At 36.6% G+C, this 18,798-nt stretch overlaps 1 protein-coding gene across 1 annotated transcript; it reads left to right on the forward strand.

The window, feature by feature from the left end:
- The first annotated feature begins 4,713 nt into the window (after positions 1–4,713).
- LOC125221969 (tRNA threonylcarbamoyladenosine dehydratase) lies at positions 4,714–10,455 on the forward strand. Its single transcript, XM_048124365.1, has 11 exons — positions 4,714–4,854; positions 5,047–5,093; positions 5,851–5,935; positions 6,085–6,232; positions 6,622–6,834; positions 7,319–7,453; positions 7,913–8,047; positions 8,216–8,431; positions 9,328–9,452; positions 9,806–9,863; positions 10,091–10,455. Exons 1-11 carry the CDS (start codon positions 4,763–4,765, stop codon positions 10,199–10,201), a joined length of 1,365 nt encoding a protein of 454 aa, XP_047980322.1. The 5' UTR covers positions 4,714–4,762; the 3' UTR covers positions 10,202–10,455.
- Positions 10,456–18,798: the final 8,343 nt, after the last annotated feature.

Below are 18,798 nucleotides of genomic sequence, written 5' to 3' on the forward strand. Positions count from 1 at the left end.
GGATTACTAAACCCTTAGGGTTTGGATATAACTTGGATAAATTAGACAACACTATGCCATGCTTATAAGACTTTAATGCTAAACCCTAGAGACCCTCATGTACTACCAAACCCTAGAGATTTGTGTGTTCTTTTAATACATACAAATAACTCTAACACATTCACATTAAAACTATGAAAATATCAATGCAAAAAACTAATAACAACAAACAGATGTAAATATTGATAAATTTTGCATATATTAGTTAATGCAGTACTTGATGAAGCAATATAATCATCATCAACAAGTACTGTATTAAATTATAAAAAAATACTATGCTAACCCTATGCATTACTAAATCCTTTGGGTATGGATATATCACGATTACTTAATCAACACCATGATATGATTAGTTAATGTATTAGTTAATAACTACAATCAAAGTAAATTTTCATAACATTTTAATTATAAGTATTAGTTAATGCAGTATTGTATGCATAAAATTACATACAAAAAAGTAATGTATAAAACTGTAAACAACATTTGCTAATTAGGTGCTACACCCTAGCCCTATGGATTACTAAACCCTTAGGGAATGGATTTAACTTCGATCAATTAGTGAACACGAACCTATGGTTATAATTTCTACCAATAAGTAGGTGCTACACCCTACCCTCATGGACTACTAATGTAACAGCCCGGATTTCTAGGGTATGATAAATACGGCGACTGCTACCTAGGCGAACTTAAATGCAACAAGAACGTAGACTACGGTTTCATTTAAAGAGATTTGACCAAGGTATTTCATGAACTATCAAAGAAATAAGTCAACGGCTCAATCAAGAAATATCAATGAAGAATAGATACCATAAACTATGCTCAAAAGTCAAAGGTTTATTGTAAATCCAGCAAAACGCATTATGTCTCAAAATCCTAAACCAAAGGAATAAGTTCAAATCAACCAAAAGATAATAAGTTCCATAATCCTGCGGAAGCAACTAAGAGAAAGTGAAGCCATGTATGAAGACACAACTACACTCGAAGTTTCAACATATCCATTTTATTCAATTCAATTTTCTCAACACCGCCAACCGTCCGTCGCCGCTCAACATGCACATAGAGAAAACACATGTAGGGCTGAGTATTTTAAACATACTCAGTGAACTCATGCCAAAACGTTTTAATAGTTATGTCACCCTTACCATAGTGAACTCGAGTTTTTGCATTTATTTAAAAGAATATCATCGAGTATCACAAAATAATTTCATGGACTGGCCAGTCAAACAATACCTATCATTTTCTCATCAATCAACAATTTCATGGTGCGACGAAAGTGTGGCCACATTTCGCCCACGAGACCGGCCGACTTGCAAGGACAGCTCCCGATCTCCTGTGTACACTAGCCTTATATGGTTTGCGGCCCTACTCAGACCCGAATTAGTTTATATAACCCTATAGCCTAATGGAGCGCACTCGCAAACTAGGCATCAGGCACACACAATATCCAAAACAATCACAGGCATGACATAACAGTTTAATCCACCCTTATTTCTCCACTTTCATAAATTTGCAACATAAGAGAGTTTAAGAATAAAGCCCACCTCGATTCCTTAGATCACAATTATGTTCTTCCTCTTGCTATCACTCCGTGAGCGTGAGTTAACACCTTTAATTTATACGTATCACAAGTAAGTCTCAACCATCTACTCAAATTCATGCATGTTTTCAACGTTTCCTTTTTTCCCATCGATTAGTTTCATATTATCATTCAAAAATCAAAGTATGATTATCATATCACTTTTTATTCGCACAACAACTCCAGATCTATCATCTAATCGTGTCACGCATGAGTGTTTTTCACACACATCACACGCACACACACAACACACACGCACGCACACCGAGGTACGCACACGCACACACACACGTTCCACACACACACACACATGCATCCCATATTCATCAATTGTTTCCCCTTTCACTCAATCTAAATGCATGAGAGCTCAAGAACACCGATTAATCGGTAGATGAAGAAAAGATCAAAATAGAAATACCTTTTTCGATAGAATGAACGGTAGAAACAAAGTAGTAGCCTTGATTCTTCAAAGATTCTTGAGTTTCAACTTCAATTCTTCTCCAAAGATGAAGAAATATTGGAGAATAGTAGAAGAAAATTGTGAGAGAGAGAGGAGAGACGTGATTTTGGGGAGTGAGGGCGTGACTTTGGCGTTCTAGGTTTAGGTTTTGCCTCTTATTTATAGAGTGCAAGATATAATCTCATAATTAAATAAATAAAAGATTTGGAAGAGATATGGGAGAGGAATGGCGTTAAATCTGGTGAGGAAAAAGGGGGTTTCGAATTTTAGGCTATTTAATTAGCCTATGATTTAATTTAGATATTTCACGGAGTAGAATAAAATATCACGGAGCAGAATAAAAATAATAATCTCCCCAATTAAATAGGAAAGTGGTGTGTTTTATTGATTCCTCCACAAGGAATCAATTTCAAATATTATTTAAAATAAGATATGGCAAGATCTCTTTAGATATGGTAAGATATGCTAGGATATTTAAATTTATTTATGGAAGAGAATAAACAAGGGATCAAATAATATAATAAAATAATCCCTTCTCCCATAAATAGGGGGATTTTCGAAAATCACCCTAGAGTAGCATAGGGTCGAAATTTGCATGGAATAAATAAGGAATATTCGGGCTTTGGATTTAATTTAAATGATTATCCCAAGCAATAATCAAATCCAAGAAAAATAGGATTCTTTTCCAATAAATAGGGGTGGTCGAAAATTCCAATAAAATAATGATGCTCCTATTTTAATCTCACTCATCCCTTAGGAAAAATATTTCACCACAATATTATTTCACCCCGCATCAAAATATAACCACATCACAAACTCCACCATTCTAATTTCACCTCCACGTCATATTTTTCAATGACCTTGACCATTCCACGCCCACGTCATATTTTCCACAATGCTGACTATTCCATAGCCACGTCATATAATCAACAAGTTTGACTATTCAACTCAAACTCAACTCCAAATCGTAATTAGGTCACAAAGAATCATGTAATAAATCACTCATCAATTAATCCACATACTTCATAGCATTAAAAGCATTTAATGCAAAAATTTTATGTCTCGAAAATTAGGGTTCAAAAAAGTGGGATGTTACAATTAAGCCCTGGCGTTTTGTGTGTATTAACAAACACAAATATGCATAACAAATTCAATGTTATTCGATTATTATTATTTGAACTTCCACTCATTATTCAACATTCCACATATTATACAACTGCTTAATTACACAAAGATACAGATACTCATCATTCAATACTAAAACAAAATAATATGCATGACAAATTCAATGTTATTCCATTATTGTTTGAACTTCAACTCACTATTCAACATTCCAAAAATTGTACAACCGATTAGTTCCACAAAGAGACCAATACTCACTATTCCATTATCTATTTGCCCTATATACACATGGTAACAACTTTACACAGTTACTCAATTGTCTGAGCCATCTTCCAAACTCAAACTACGTTTTCGCCTGTTCAACCATGTCCACTTTCACTCTTCAAACTATCTCTCCATTAAATCGTTCTCAGCTCTTCCTGCAAAAACCATACTGAACAATGGCGAACACCTGCTTAAAACTCGAAGACGATTACTGCAAAAGAATTGAAGATATTGTTAAAATAATAAAATAAAATTTAAAAATAAAGCAAAGAGGAAACAATACTAAAATACAAAGAATGAAACAACAAAGATCTCACCTTTATAATCTGCAAAATAAAATATCATCAGCGTAAAATGAACTAATTAAAAAAATAAAAATGAAACAATACTAAAACACAAACAATGAAACAACAAAGATTTCACCTTTATAATCTGCAAAATAAGAAATCATCAACATTTAATGAACTAATGAAAAAAAAAGAAAACGAAACAATACTAATACACAAACAATGAAACAACAAAGATTTCACCTTTATAATCTGCAAAATAAAAAATCATCAGCGTTTAACGAAGGATTAAAAGAAAATAAGAAAATACTAAAACAAAAACGTAAAAACACACAGATATTACCTTTATTATCTGCAAAATAATAAATGGTTAATATAAACAACGTTATTCGGATTAAAAGAAAATAAGAAGAATAAGACAGATATAAAAGCAACAATAAGAGGGTAGAGAGAGAAATAAGAACCTGCAGTAAAAGCATTGCTTGCAATGACAACTGGTATCTATAGAGAAGTTTCTATTATGAAGATGGGAAAAGTGCTCTTTTCTTTGGGGGGAAAACCCTCTCTTTTTTTTGGGGGGGGGGGAGGAAACCCTCCCTTTTTTGGGGGGAAAACCCGATTTCAATGCTTAAAAAATGTTGCAGAGCTTAATCCATTGGTTAACAGATGGAATTGCAAATTGGCGGATGACTTTTACAACTTTCCCCCAAATCGCAAATTTGAAACCAAGCTTTTAAGTATAGTATAGATAATATAAAAAAGTAGGTCTCACCTTCCACTAACTTTTTTCAATCAATTTTTCTTTACCTTTCTTAAAACTCGTGCCTACAATACGAGTGACAATTATTATGGGACGGAGGAAGTATATTTTAAGGATGAAAGGAGTATGATTTAATTAATTCAACAATAGGCAACTGCCAAATATATTTATTACATTTTTTAAAATCATTCTACAATGTTGTAAGGTTTTAAGTAAAACACCCCGTAGTTGGCCGCTCGAACAGAGAGAGAGAGATGGGAGAGCGAGGGAAATATGTGGTGTTGCTTGGGGCCGGAGCTCTAATTGGTTCTGCCGCTACCCTTGCTCTCGTCAAACTTCTCCCCAGGTAAGCCGCAGGAGCGCACGCCACTTGAATAATCAAGTGTTCTTTTATACTAAATTATTTGATTTCATTGTAAATGATGTTTTTATGGACATCAGTTTCTTATTCCTATAGGCTAGCAACTAGGGTTTATTCAGCTATCATTACTCTAGATTTGAATCTAAGCTTGTGAACTTTTCTTGATCATTTGCACAGACGGATTGGAGGGGAGGGTGCTAATGTGGACTCCATTGAATCCAAAGGTATGCTACTTCTCTATCCTAATCACTCACGAACACACACATATATGCATAATCATATGATTTGTTTGAAAAAAAATTCCATGTGCTTTTTACTTCACTTGTTTGGGGTCATTCTTAGATACTCATTCGTGATTATCTTAGAGACAATTCTTTTCGGCACGAAATTTAACAAATTTGTGTTAAAATTGAGTCAAGTGAAGGGAGAATAAAGTAGGTAAGGAAAAAGGTGGATAGATGAAGAGAGAGTAAAGTAACAGAGAAGAAATAGGTTGCTTTTTGCCAAGAAAAAGAAATGACTCAGTTACAGTGGTACAACCCAAAAATGAATACGACTTGACTACATAGGGACGGAGGAAGTATATTGTTTGCAATCATAGATTAAACTTCTTGTGTGCAACTCACACCAATTTATCAAATGTTTAGTAATTTGAGACACGTTTCATTTGTAGCGGCATGATAATATAATATGCAACCCAAATGTGTGGTTCATCTGTTTTAAAATACTTCCTTTTGATCTGTTTTATGAAGTGTCTATAATATGCCTCAAAGTAGAAGACAATTTTGTGATTTTTACTCATATTTCGTGGATATTTCTCTGCCCATGCAGCTGTTTTTTTTGAATTATCACCTGGAAACGCATTTTATAGATATCTATCAGCATTATGGTCTCTAGAGGAATGCTTGCTGTTGCAACATGAATTCATTATATTGATGTGTTGTTAGCATGTAAATGTTAAACCAGTTGTTCTTGATGCAGAATGTAAGTTCGTGGAAAGTGTGAATCATGGTGTGGATGGCACTGATCTGCTGATGGATGATATTGTGTCTGAACAACTTACAAGGTAACAATAGCTCGCTTCTGGTTTCTTTTTCTTTTCTTTTTTTTTATCCCACAATTTTCTCCTGCTGCTTGTGATTATCTTGCTAGTTGAAATATGTAAACACGTACAACATTTCAGTTTGAGCTTTAACACCTTGTTAATTTCATCAGGAATATTCAGTTCTTTGGCTTGGAACACCAGAAAAATGTAGTATCTTCTTTTGTTGTTGTCATTGGTCTTGGAGGAGTCGGGAGTCATGCTGCATCTATGCTTTTGAGGTCTGGTGTTGGCAAGCTTCTTCTTGTTGATTTTGACCAGGTATCTCAACTTAGTAAATGCTCCCTCTTTGCCACTTTGCCTCATGTTTCCTAAATCATGTCTTCATGTTTTGTGGACTTTCTATCACTCACCAAGGTAAATTATAATTCAAGGGGAAAAAATATGCTATAAGGAAACTACACCTGGAGATAGTATTATACTTTTGTTTTTTTTCTCTGATAACTGAGGAAACTACTGAAAGGTTCTTATGACATTTATGTCACAGAAGTATTGATCTCTAAACTTTGCAGTCCTGGGTGCTTGATGAAATGCAGATCAGATCCTGAATATTCTTCATATTGTACTCGAGATTTTTAGCGAGTTCTTGCTTGCACAAAATTCTGCTATTGCACAATGCATTAAGAACTGATTATTATTTTGTTGCAAAGGTCTCAGTTTCATCGTTGAATAGACATGCAGTTGCGACTAGGGAGGATGTTGGTACCCCGAAAGCCATATGTCTGAAGAAGCATTTCTCAGCAATATTCCCAGAGTGTCATGTAGATGCAAAAGTGATGCTATATGATTCATCATCTGAAGATGAAATTCTTTCCGGGAACCCTGATTTTGTTTTAGATTGCATTGATAACATTGACACAAAGGTGAAGCCTTTTCTTATCTTTTGTTTGTTGATTGTAACTTAACGTTTATATTCTCAACTTCGGAGCTGTTAACTCTTGATGTACTTATGAACTTCCTTTTCAACAGTTATGCTATCTGCGTGGACAGTTTCCGGTAGATAACATTATTAGTTGGTTAATGTATCTAAAAATATACTTAAAGAGCTTGGGTCGTATCAAATTATTTTTATCTTTTAGCTTATAAGCTTAATGAAGGTAATAAGGCTGCATGACTAAGGAACTCTACTAAGAAAACCTAAACTCTAATTGGCCATAAGATTATACTTCGATCACATGGATGTTGTTGTAGAGAAATGCATAAGTGGCAGAAAATATTGTATACAACTCATGGTCTTTCCACTCCGATGTCTAATGACATTTTCTTTTATTAATATTAGTCGTGACTTCAATAAAATGTAGGCTTTCTTTCTCTAAACTCCACATATTGGCTCGTCATCTTTTGTAGGTGGCTCTTCTTGCTGCATGTGTTCGGCGTGGATTGAAAGTTCTATCTGCTACTGGAGCTGGGGCAAGAGCTGATCCAACAAGAATACGTGTGGCTGACTTGAGAGAATCATCCAATGATCCATTATCTCGTGCAGTACTGAGTTGATCTCTTTATTTTCACTTTATTTACCTGCCTTATACAGTAATTAATCGGTGTAGTTCGTCTTAAGTTTTTCCATGCAAAGTACATAAAACAAAATCCTTGTGCTTCATCAGTTTCATTGTTACATATCAGTTTGAGTGGATTCAGGTTGATTCTATGATTCTGTGAAGCCTTTGTTCAAGAATGTCTAACATAATTAATCTGAGATGGTTATTCTTATTGGAAACTCTTAAGTTGGATATTAGCTTCTTGATTTTTGGCTGCATTATGTCATCCTTATTCGCTGTCAACTAGATCCTTTGCCACTACTTTTCTCTGCCAAAAATTTAAGAAAACAAATAATTTAGACCTGTCATGGTTTGGAGCTCTACAGTTTTATCACATCAAACGCCTGATATAAAGTAAATCTATTACTGGCCGAGTTGAACTCTTAAACGTATCAGTTATCAGGTTAGGTACCGCTTAAGGAAGGAACATGGTATTGAAGGTGGTATTCCTGTAGTGTTTTCACTGGAGAAACCCAAGGCAAAACTGCTTCCTTTCAAAGCACCAAATGGGGAAGAAGAAAATCCTTCAGATTATCAAGTAAGCTTTTAATACTTTTATTCGACTATATGAGGCATGTTTGTGTAATTAGCTATTTGCAGCAGACATCGTTTACACATAGAATGATATACTTCTAGAAGATCAAAGCCTTTCAGTTATGCTCATGAAGAAATTAAAAATGATTAGTTTAATGAAGTTGGTAATCAGATTGTTCCAGGTTTTCGAGTTCGCATCATTCCTGTCCTGGGAACGATTCCAGCAATTTTCGGACAAGTCATGGCTTCATATGTTGTAACACAATTAGCAGAATTGCAAGTTCATGTGGAGCCAGTTGTTAATTTTGATACAGATCATTACCGAGTCCTCCATCAGCGTCTGATTGAGCATGAAGAGCTACAATTCGGTACAGCAAAGCAAGTTCAGGTAATCAATTATGCATTATATTGTGTGATATGTTGCCAGTTATGGCTGGTGTAAATAAAACAATCACACATTGGCATACCAAGTATAATTAGGAGCGCAGAAGCCTACTTTGTTGGTAATCCAGAAAATAGACGTTACTACTCCAGGACACTGACATCTCTAAAAGCTGAATCCCAAGCACACTAGCACCTGCAAAGCAGCTTAAAGAATTATAGTAACCTGAATTACTAATGGGATTTCTCATGCTAAACTTGTAGGCTGCCTGTTAGTTGTCTGTGATCTTCTCTAATATTTTGATAATCCTGTCACTTCCATTTGTTGTAAAGTAGTACTCCCTCCGTCCCTTAAAAATATATCACATTTGCCATTTTGGGATGTCCCTTAAAAATAGACCAATTCTATTTAAGGAAATTTTTTCTCTCTAATGAGGTGGGTCTCATTCTCCACTAACAATACTCCAATCACTTTTTCTTTCTATCTCTCTCTTACTTTACCAATTGTGCATTAAGATCCATGCCATTTCAAATGTTGTCTATATTTTAGGGACGGAGGGAGTACTATTATTTTTTTATGCTATTGGGTGATAAATTGCATGGTCTCAAGCTGGATAGTGGGGCTATTGATTTGTGGATTCCAAGTAATTAAACCTAAATCAGCACGGAATGAAATTTAAATTTTACTGCCCACCAACTCTAGCAAGCACCATTCACCTATAGCTGGTTAATGTGCTGAAGCATGAATATATTATTTACTTTACTTTGAATGCTATGGCTGCAGCTGAAGCACCATACTCCCTTGTCGTGCACCATCTTTTGATAATTAATATCTTGCCATTCAACGAACTTATACTTGCTGTAATTTGTGTCATGTGATATGGTGATTTGTTAATCTTCTAGGTGGATGTTGAGGAGGTTATGTATATAGTTAAAGAGTTGTGGCATGGCCGAAGTGCTAGAGATGAATCACCTAAAGATGTTGGACGTGGAATGTGGCGTTCAGTCAATGATTTAATGCTTATCAGGTAAGAACAGATCTGAATGGTCTGTTGCAGATGATTTTTTTTCAAGAGTTTAACAAAGATATGAAACTGTATAAATTTATGAGGAATTAAGGTAGATGTTTAGTGGGAGTCTTTCTAATAGTCACTCATGAAGCCTTGGCAGCAACATTTCCATTTCCTTTTCCTTTACCTTCTAATGCGAATGTGTCCTATCCGCTTTTGGCATTCTGCTCGCGTCCTATCCGCCGCTTTTGGCATTCTGCTCGGGTTAAACGAACATGCAGTTGCATAATTTAGCATTTATTTACGTAGATCTTTGGTCGGTAGTCGTACTCTCATCATTTGTTATGACCATGTCCATCTTATCATTTCAGATGGGATCGCACGAAACCAGCTTCAGTCTCAAATCTAGTTCTCCTAAAATTCAAAGAGGTATGCATTTTGACTGTCTTGAGGCAGCAGATTTTGTTTTTCATTTTCACGCTTGTCTGCCGAAAATATATCCAACATTTATGAGGAATAACGTGAGGACGATCATTCTATATGTTCTGGTGCAAATATAATCAGTCAGGCCATCCCAAAAACGACTGGGAATCTATTTAAGAAAGAGAAATAGAATCTAAACTGATTGACTGAGAAAAATGGAGTCTTGGTTGCAGGCTGATGAACACGAGGTGAGGTCATTGGAAGATATAAAAGAACAAGAACCAGAGTTTTTTGCTAGAGTGACATCGGTGCTGAAGCGAGCCGAGCTTGATTTCGGGTTATGATTTGAATGGGAGATGCTTGGATGTTGGAATTTAAACCCCCATTTGCATGAACGCTTTCAACAAGATGGGACCTCAAACTGAAGGGTGGCAAATATGAGTTTAGTTTGTGGAAAGTTTTGTACGGCTTGATCTTGTACTTGCATAGACATAGCTCTGAAGAAGAATCAGCACATCATGTTCTTTTACTAGTACTTACTAACTCTAGCTTTTCCTCATAAACTATTTCTAATTTAAGGTTCAAATTCAAAGTTAAATACTACTCTTTCTTCCCATTCAAGATATCCACATTTTCTTTTTAGTTTGTCTCACACAAGATGTCCATTTTCTATATTTGAAAATAAATTCCTCTCTCTTCTAATTTAAATAAAATATTCAGTTACTTTCTTTTCTCTACTTACTCCACCAAATAATTTCTAATTACCAGGGCCATTCAAGAATGTAAACCTCATGGGATGAAGGGAGTAGTTGTTGAAGGGACCTTTGGTTTATCACATAGGAGCATTTTGCTGCAACTAAAGGGCTATATCTTTTGTTTGGTTTCTAATATGACAACACTGTGTGGCCCATGTAAAAGACAAAGGCCCAATTAATAAAGGTTGTAATTCATGGTTTACGTACTGACAATTACCCCTAATCGTGCATTCGATTTTTCGGTTCGGTTTTTGTCCAAATCGAACCAAACCGAAAAATCGAATTTCCTTGAAAATCAAAACCGAACCGAACCGAAAAACTGAATAACCGAAAATCGAAAAATCGAACTTAAAAAATCGAATTAAACCAAAAAACCGAAATTTTCAACAAAAACCGAAAAACCGAAAAAAATGTGGAGTATATATTAATATATATAATATTTATTTATTTTATATATACTAATATAAATTAAAATATATAATATATAATATAAAATTAATAGAATATATATAATACATACGATATAAAATATATTCAAAGTATATATTATATATATGATATAATATATTTAAATTAATAGAATAAATATATATAATATTATATTTAAAATATAATTCGATTTTTCGGTTTTTCGGTTTTTTTTTCGCCCGAACCGAACCGAACCGAAAAACCGAATTTTTTTTATTTTTAAAACCGAACCAAACCGAAAAACCGAAAAAGCCGAACCGAATTTCAAAATTTCTGTTTGGTTCGATTCGGATATTCGGTTTTCGGTTTTTTTCTCACCCCTACCTACGATGCATATCTTGGTCCAGAACAATGATCAAGTTAGAAAAACAAAATAACTTTGATACTATCATCTGTTCGCAATGGGGAAGGTTGATTCCCCTTTTCCAATATCGACTCATTTTACTCTAGAGACTACCAACTACCAATTTAGAACCTCATGCGCTGCAAATTGAGCGCAGTAGGTCGCCGCCTCCGGAGATTGACGCTTGCGTTTTTAAATTGGTCCAAAGTTTGTTCTTTTTAAACAACAATCAATTAGATCCTGTCATGATGTTATTACTTGCCGACATCGTCGTCTTCGTTATATTACCTTTTTTGGGCGAAATTAATTCTGAATTGTTTATGGAGTAAAGGTCATTTTTGGTCCTATGACCAAAATACGAATTTGGTCCAAAACATTCATTTTTTGAAAAACAGCCCCATAACAAATGAAATCTTTGTCGGAGTGGTCCTTTTTATACGGTTCCGTAAAAAACTAACGGTCATGCCACTGTGCAATTAGTGTTAACCGTTAGTTTTTTGACGGAACCATAAAAAAAGGACTACTTCGTCGACATTTTCATTTGTTATGGATCTTTTTTTCAAAACGTGAATGTTTTGGACCAAATTCGTATTTTGGTCATATGTTTAGGATCAAAATTGACGTTTACTCTTGTTTATAATGAAAAAGTGAACTTCGATTTGTTCAATTAAATTGTGAATTTTGATCCGCTTTGGAAATTTATTTGTGAAATTCAGTGTGGTTGTCTACTACTGTGGGGTGTGGGTTATTAATACGAAATTGTCATTAAGAAATAACATTACAATTGAATCGAATTTTGACTAATTTGTTTATTTTAATTGCATCTTCAAAATTTTGTTAGGGACTAATTCTGCTTGTTGGTCATCATGAATCGATTTGCGAAGAAAAACATGTGATGGTTTTGGTTGATGACATTACGCGAAATTATCAAGTAGCAAGGTTTTCTATTTTGCATCAGATCTTTAGTCAATTAAACAAATAGAGAAAGAGAAGGTGACTGCAGACTGTTCTACCATATAGCATTCTAGGCCGAGTACCTACTCAGATTAGTCACATGAAACAACTTGTGGGTGTTACCGATACAGATTGTCTCGTTAACACTGGATGGATCGCAATGCTTTAAGTAGGTTGTGTGGAATTTTCCTATAGCTTGGTGGGTTACGCGACATACAGTTCTTGTGTATCGAGGAGCAAGTAGCCATCTTCCTTGGTGTCTTAGCACATCACAAGAAGAGTGTTGTCGGATTCAACTTTTGAAGGTTACGCGACATACGGTTCTTGTGTATCGAGGAGCAAGTAGCCATCTTCCTTGGTGTCTTAGCACATCACAAGAAGAGTGTTGTCGGATTCAACTTTTGAAGGTCGGGACACACAGGAGAAGTCTCTTGGTACGTGCACGAGGTCATGGCAGCGGTTATAAAGATGCACTATATTCCTTGTCAACCCTGAGCCGATCAATGAATGATGCGTCGATTGGAGGTGGAAGAGCATTTCAGGTATGCACCTGTGATAAATATGAAAGCTTATGCATTCCACAATATTTGTTAATACTTGACAATGTTTTTAGGGTTGTCTCGATGCCCTTGATGGAACATTCATCAATGTGTTAGTCCGTAATGAAGACAACGAAATTCAGGAATAGGAAGGGCCAACTCACCACGAGCACTTTAACTACGTGAGACGGGTACATGCATTTCACATATGTCTTGCCTGGGTAGGAAGGATCTGCGGGAGATGCTCGTGTTTTGAGGAACACCGTTAATCGACCTAATGGCTTCAACGTCCCTATTGGTAATCTACTCAATTATATAAGCTATTTTTTGTAATTGAAGTAATTTTGGGTTGGAATGTTTGAAAACAACTTTATTTGAATTAGGAAACTATTAACTTTGCTAGCGAAATTGGCTATGCCAATAGCCATGAGTTTCTTACCCCCTATAGAGGCATAAGGTACCACCTAAAAGAATGGGGGCCGGATACTGTTAAGCCTCGGAATCCTATAGAGCTGTACAATATGCGACACACCAAAGCTACAAACGTGATTGAAAGGGTCTTCGTTATTCTTAAGATGCGATGGAGAATTTTAAGGAGTGCTTCGTTTTAGCCTATTAAAGTTCAAATTAGTCTCATCATGTATTGCTTCTTACTCCATAATTACGTGTGGGGCAAGATGGCAGTGGATCCATTAGATAAATTGATTGACAATTGGTCTGAGGATGGGAGTACTGAGGACGAGCCGAGAGATACCGACTACGTCGATGGAATTGAGTCCATTACTGGCTGAAACCGATTCAGAGATGAGTTAGCACACAAAATGTGGGCAGTGGTATGGATTAGTCTTCGAACTCAAAAAGTATTGCGCTATGACTTGTTGCTTTTTTATTCATATTTGATCTTTTCTTTATTTTTTTCTTCCTTGCGCACAGTAAGGCTTTCAAACTACGTAAAGGATGCCCCAAAGATGAATCTTGTTTGCTACCTAATTTCCAACCTTTGTAGAGGATGCCCCAAAGATGAATGCTTGTTTGCTACATTTGGGAACATTTGTCTATGTACTCGACTATGATTTAAGACACTCTCTGTTATGTAGATTTGGTTGTGTAAGCTATTGAAAATCTAAATTTTGAAAAGGGCGAACTATGTAGGGAGGATTAGTAATTTTACTCCAATTTTCATTCTCAAGACACTAGATTAATATGTGATAAGTCGTATTCTAAGCCTTGGTTACTGGTCAGTATGTCGTGATTTACATGTATTATCCGCAAAGAAGTTGCTTAAGTGTGCAGGATAAAGGGGTCCAAGTCAGTAGGAGACGGTTCAGACAACTCAGGTGTAAAGAGCGCTAGAAGGGTGCAATACTGACCAGGATGCATGCCAGAGAGAAGGCTCGAGATGGAGAAGAAGGATTGTTGGGATGATCAACCGTAAACAAGGGCAAGAGAGTCATTTCGCGAAGGAAGTCTACCCTAAAAGTAAGGGCAAGCCTCCCTATAAAAGAAGCCACTTGGAGAGAGAGAAGGAGTTCTTAGTTCTCATTCGGCCACTACACTTAGCTAGAATTCTCTCATGGTTACCTGAAGTTCTAGACGTCCACCAGAGAATCATCATTCACCGTTCCAGCCAGTTCATCTTGTAGTAGTAGCAGTTTCATCGCCCGAAGTGGTAAAAATAATCTTTAGTCGCTTTTTTAGTTTAATCTTTACTTGTTTTCTTTGTTGGATCTGTTGCAAACTTAAATCTTGTTGCCTTTTGAAGTAATTTCGTTAAGATCCAAACGTTTTAGTTATGAAGTTTGTTTTACGCATCTCTCTTTGGTTTGAATCTGCTTCATTCTGCCTAAGAAAGTTAGATCTAGTTATCACGTTTATTTTCTAAGTGTTTATGCATGTCTTTGTTTGAGTAAGCTAGATCCGGATTTGTTAACTAGAATTTCAAGTTCTTTGTTTAGGTTTAATGTTTTGTGCATGAGTTTTTCGTCCTGCGTTGCTGTTGCCACCTTGCATGTTAGTCAGTAGGAGTAATCTCGGATTATTAGTCGTTAATCTTCAAGTTTAAGCCTTTTAATTTATGAATCTTATGTTTGAAGTTGTGAATCTGAGTTCATCCACGGAGTTTATGTTCATGTAATTTTTGTGCATACTTGTTGAATAAGAAAACATCACAATCCACATTTTCTAGGACCACTTTTGCTTTTTAGTTACTTTTTGCTTTTGTCCTTTACTTTAAGTTCGTACCCTCCACACCTGTCAGAGTGCCACTCAGCCACCACATATCCCCTGTTGTTTTAAATTTCCTTATTTAGTAACTGTCTACTTTTCACATGTCTCTGAGACACCTTGTCCCCTATTTTCACGTACACAACCACATGTCGGTCACTTTCACGCCACCCAGTCAGTAGAGTACCATCTTTAATTTTACGCCTAGGTAGAACTCAACCCCAAAGCGTGGTAGCTAACCAAAACCTTCCATATTATCACCACAATTATCCGAACGTGTCCATCTCTGTGGGATTCGACCCTTACCTCCACTATACTAGCCAGTAGAAGTGGGTTGAGGAATTTATTTGATACCAGATTCCGGTTGTCGTGCCAACGACTCAGCTTGGTTGGGATTTTCTCCTGATCAGTTGGACGCACCCTTAAATTAACACAGCACCGAAAACTTGAGACTATCAATATCATTCAACCTTCAAGCATAATAAGATTTCATATATTAACCAAACCATATTAACCTTCAAGCATACTCGAAATCCCATCATTTATTCTTATCATCCATATCACTTGAACAATTATCTAGCGGTTAATCAACACCCGTAGAATGGTCTCTTGTACTGGAATCAACTCGAACTTGCATTAGTTGTTATTCTCGTTTGTTTGTGAATTAAAATGCGCATGATCGCGATGATAATGAAGAAGACGCTTAATAGTTTTACTAAATGCGGTATAAAAATTTATGAGCTCTTTTAACACAACTTGAATAGCGAGAATACAACAAAAAGATGAGACGTGCTCCGAGTCTCGGTGGGTGTGCACAATCGTAAAGGTGTCGGGTTGATGGTTGGCACCGACATCGAGCCGCGCAGCCCCGAGCTCGCACACCTCCACCTTCATTTCGTGCTTCTATTGATCACTACACCGTGTACATCTGAAACATACAAAAGAAAAATAGATATTAGTCGCATCACCATCACATCTTTCAAATCAAGACAAGACTTTTGAAAAAATCATATCAAAGCAAGGTTCCCAAATGACGGCACACGGATTTCAAACGACAGCCGTACTTGTTAGCCATCATTTTAAGGGACGAGATGTAAGATTCTTTCCTGTTATGGTATAGTGAATGATTGAGATGACAACTTGCCTTATTTGACAAAAAGTCCATATTCTCCTCCATGTATCAAGCTTTTGACCATGTTTTTCTAAGCACCATTTCCTCTATAAAGACTACACCACTCAATCTTCTACTTCTCTTGTTCCTCTGCAAAATCTCCAACACATTCATTCCATCTAAGAAGAGAGAAAGTAACATTCAAATAGTAAGTTCAAGTAGAAGATGGAGAGGATAGTAAAAGGAACAACAAGATCAAGCTCTCTCTCACCCATTACCCCTTTACTCCACTCTTTATCGAAGAAGGTAAATGCTCTTGAAACCAAGCTTTATTCATAGCTCATTCATATATTTTTTTGGAACATGATAGAAGAAATAGCATGCTCAGCATAGTACCATGAACTTAGGTATCTCAACGCATTTTCTATTGCAACAACTAAGCATGCAAAAAGTTAGAGTGAACCAAGCTCACGTTCAAATCCTCAAAACTCAAGCGAGTAGTAAAATCCTTTTTTGCGATAACCATGAAAGCAATAATCTTAAATCGAGCACGAGATGGAAATGAGGACTTAGCTTTTAAGAATACATCTATGAACACCGAGATACCAAAGGGCACCGCTGCTGCCTCGCTTGGAGCAGTCCGTCGTTGCCGCCGCTGCTCTGTTGTGTTTTGCAGTGACACGTTGCTGTCATGAGGCGGCAGCCATTGCTGCTACACCTCGGCAGCCATTCACGCCGTACTGATACGCTCGGATTGTGCACTGTTTTAAGGCCTCTATTTGGTCTGTTTTTAATGACAAAATCACAATTCATGTCCATATTTAACACATTTTCTCTATTCTGGTATTTTGACGTGTTTTGTGAGATTTGTGCATATTTGAGCCTAAAAAGATAGCAAAAAGTTGAAGTTGGAAATTTGGAGGTTTCAGATGCCCAGCGGTCCGCTGCGACTGCTAAGCCAGTAGCGGTCCGCTCCAGAGAAAGTTGTGCTGAAACAAAGAACACGTCCAGCAACCGCTGGGGAGTGCACAGCGACCGCTCGAAGAGTTTTCGAAACTACGAGATTATTCACAGCGCCCGCTATCCAAGAGGCAGAGGCTACGGATCAATGTGCAGTAACTGCTGGCCAAGGTGCAGCGGACCGCAAGCGAAAATGCGGCGCACGAATTTGACCTACTTTCTCCCCAAGATTTACCAAACTTAGCTACTTTTTACCTTATTTCATGTTTCTTGATTTTTCCTCTATAAATACCCCCTCAAACCTCTTCATTATAATCTTCTTTTGGCCATATAATTCTAGAGCATAAAATTGAGAGAGTTCTTCATTGTGCAAGAGGTTGAAGAAGGAATCAAGAGAAAATCAAGGCTACAAGGATTCAACCTTTGGGTTTTATTGCTTTAGTTCTTATGTTCATTTTGTTTTCCTTTCATTCTATGTTTTTAGCTTATTGAATTATGTGTAACTAAATTCATAGGATTCTAGGGATATGTTAGTAACGACTTTGGTTATACAATTCCGTTTTCTATTTAATATCCGTTTTGTTTTTACTTCCTTTCTTCCCTAAGTTGTTCTGTAATACTTCACGTTTGAGTGACACATTCGGTGATGATTTAATATAAATTGCTACATAATCGTGAGAGGAGGTTGGCGAGTTAGATCCACTTAGTAGACACTACAATTAGTTTCCCTTAAAACAACACTGTTAATTGAGAGTAGGGACTTTATAAGGGTCTTATGAGCTTTTAGGAGTTACGGATCTAGGATTGACAACCCTAGTGTTAGTAATCTAGTCTTGTACCGCATGGGCAAAACTTATGTGACTCGTTCTATCGAAGTATAAACTGTGCTAGGATATTGTAGTTGGAAATTGTATAATCATAACTGTTGAACGCACATCCCTAGAATTCTCTTATCTCTCATACTTTTACGTCTTTAATCATTTGCAATTAGTTGTTTACTTGCTTTCAAACTGTTTTTAGTTTTCAAAATCTCCAAAATTCTCGGTTTTCCAAACAGTGAACTAAGCTTAGTAGAAGGTAGTCAGTCTGTGACTTTATTCCTCGTGTTCAATATCCGGTACTGACATTTAGCTATACTATATATATTATGCATACTTGTAGGTTTATTTAGTGCTAATAAAAAGTGCATGACGTACCCCTATCACCGCTGCCCAATATCCGTCGTGTCAACGGCGGCTGGTCTCGCGCACGTCGGCAAGCCTGACGGCACCCCAAAACTGGTTTTGACCAAGGAAGAAGAGAAATGTGAGTGTGTGTGTGTATAGCATATACATGTGTTGTGACTTGTGCGTGTTAGGATCATCGACTGCAACATTAGTTTGATATTGTCTGTTTTGGGTCAAGCCCGCACGGATTTGTTTTTGGGTCACTCCCAAAAGGCCTCAAACTAATTGGAGTTGGACAGGAATTATATACACCTTCCAACTTCCCTCACTCATCCGATGTGGGATGGGTTTGTAACCCAACAAACCTCCCCTCATCCGATGTGGGATGGGTTTGTAACTCAACAAACCTCCCCTCAAACGGA

Source organism: Salvia hispanica, chromosome 1, assembly GCF_023119035.1.
Source record: "Salvia hispanica cultivar TCC Black 2014 chromosome 1, UniMelb_Shisp_WGS_1.0, whole genome shotgun sequence".
In the NCBI taxonomy this organism is placed as follows: domain Eukaryota; kingdom Viridiplantae; phylum Streptophyta; class Magnoliopsida; order Lamiales; family Lamiaceae; genus Salvia; species Salvia hispanica.

Bases quoted from the DNA above. Each gene is read 5' to 3' on its own strand.
- LOC125221969 (XM_048124365.1), top strand. From the start codon at position 4,763: ATGGGAGAGCGAGGGAAATATGTGGTGTTGCTTGGGGCCGGAGCTCTA. The intron at 9,453-9,805 runs GTAAGAACAGAT...TTATCATTTCAG, and splicing joins AATGATTTAATGCTTATCAG to ATGGGATCGCACGAAACCAG. The intron at 9,864-10,090 runs GTATGCATTTTG...TCTTGGTTGCAG, and splicing joins TTCTCCTAAAATTCAAAGAG to GCTGATGAACACGAGGTGAG.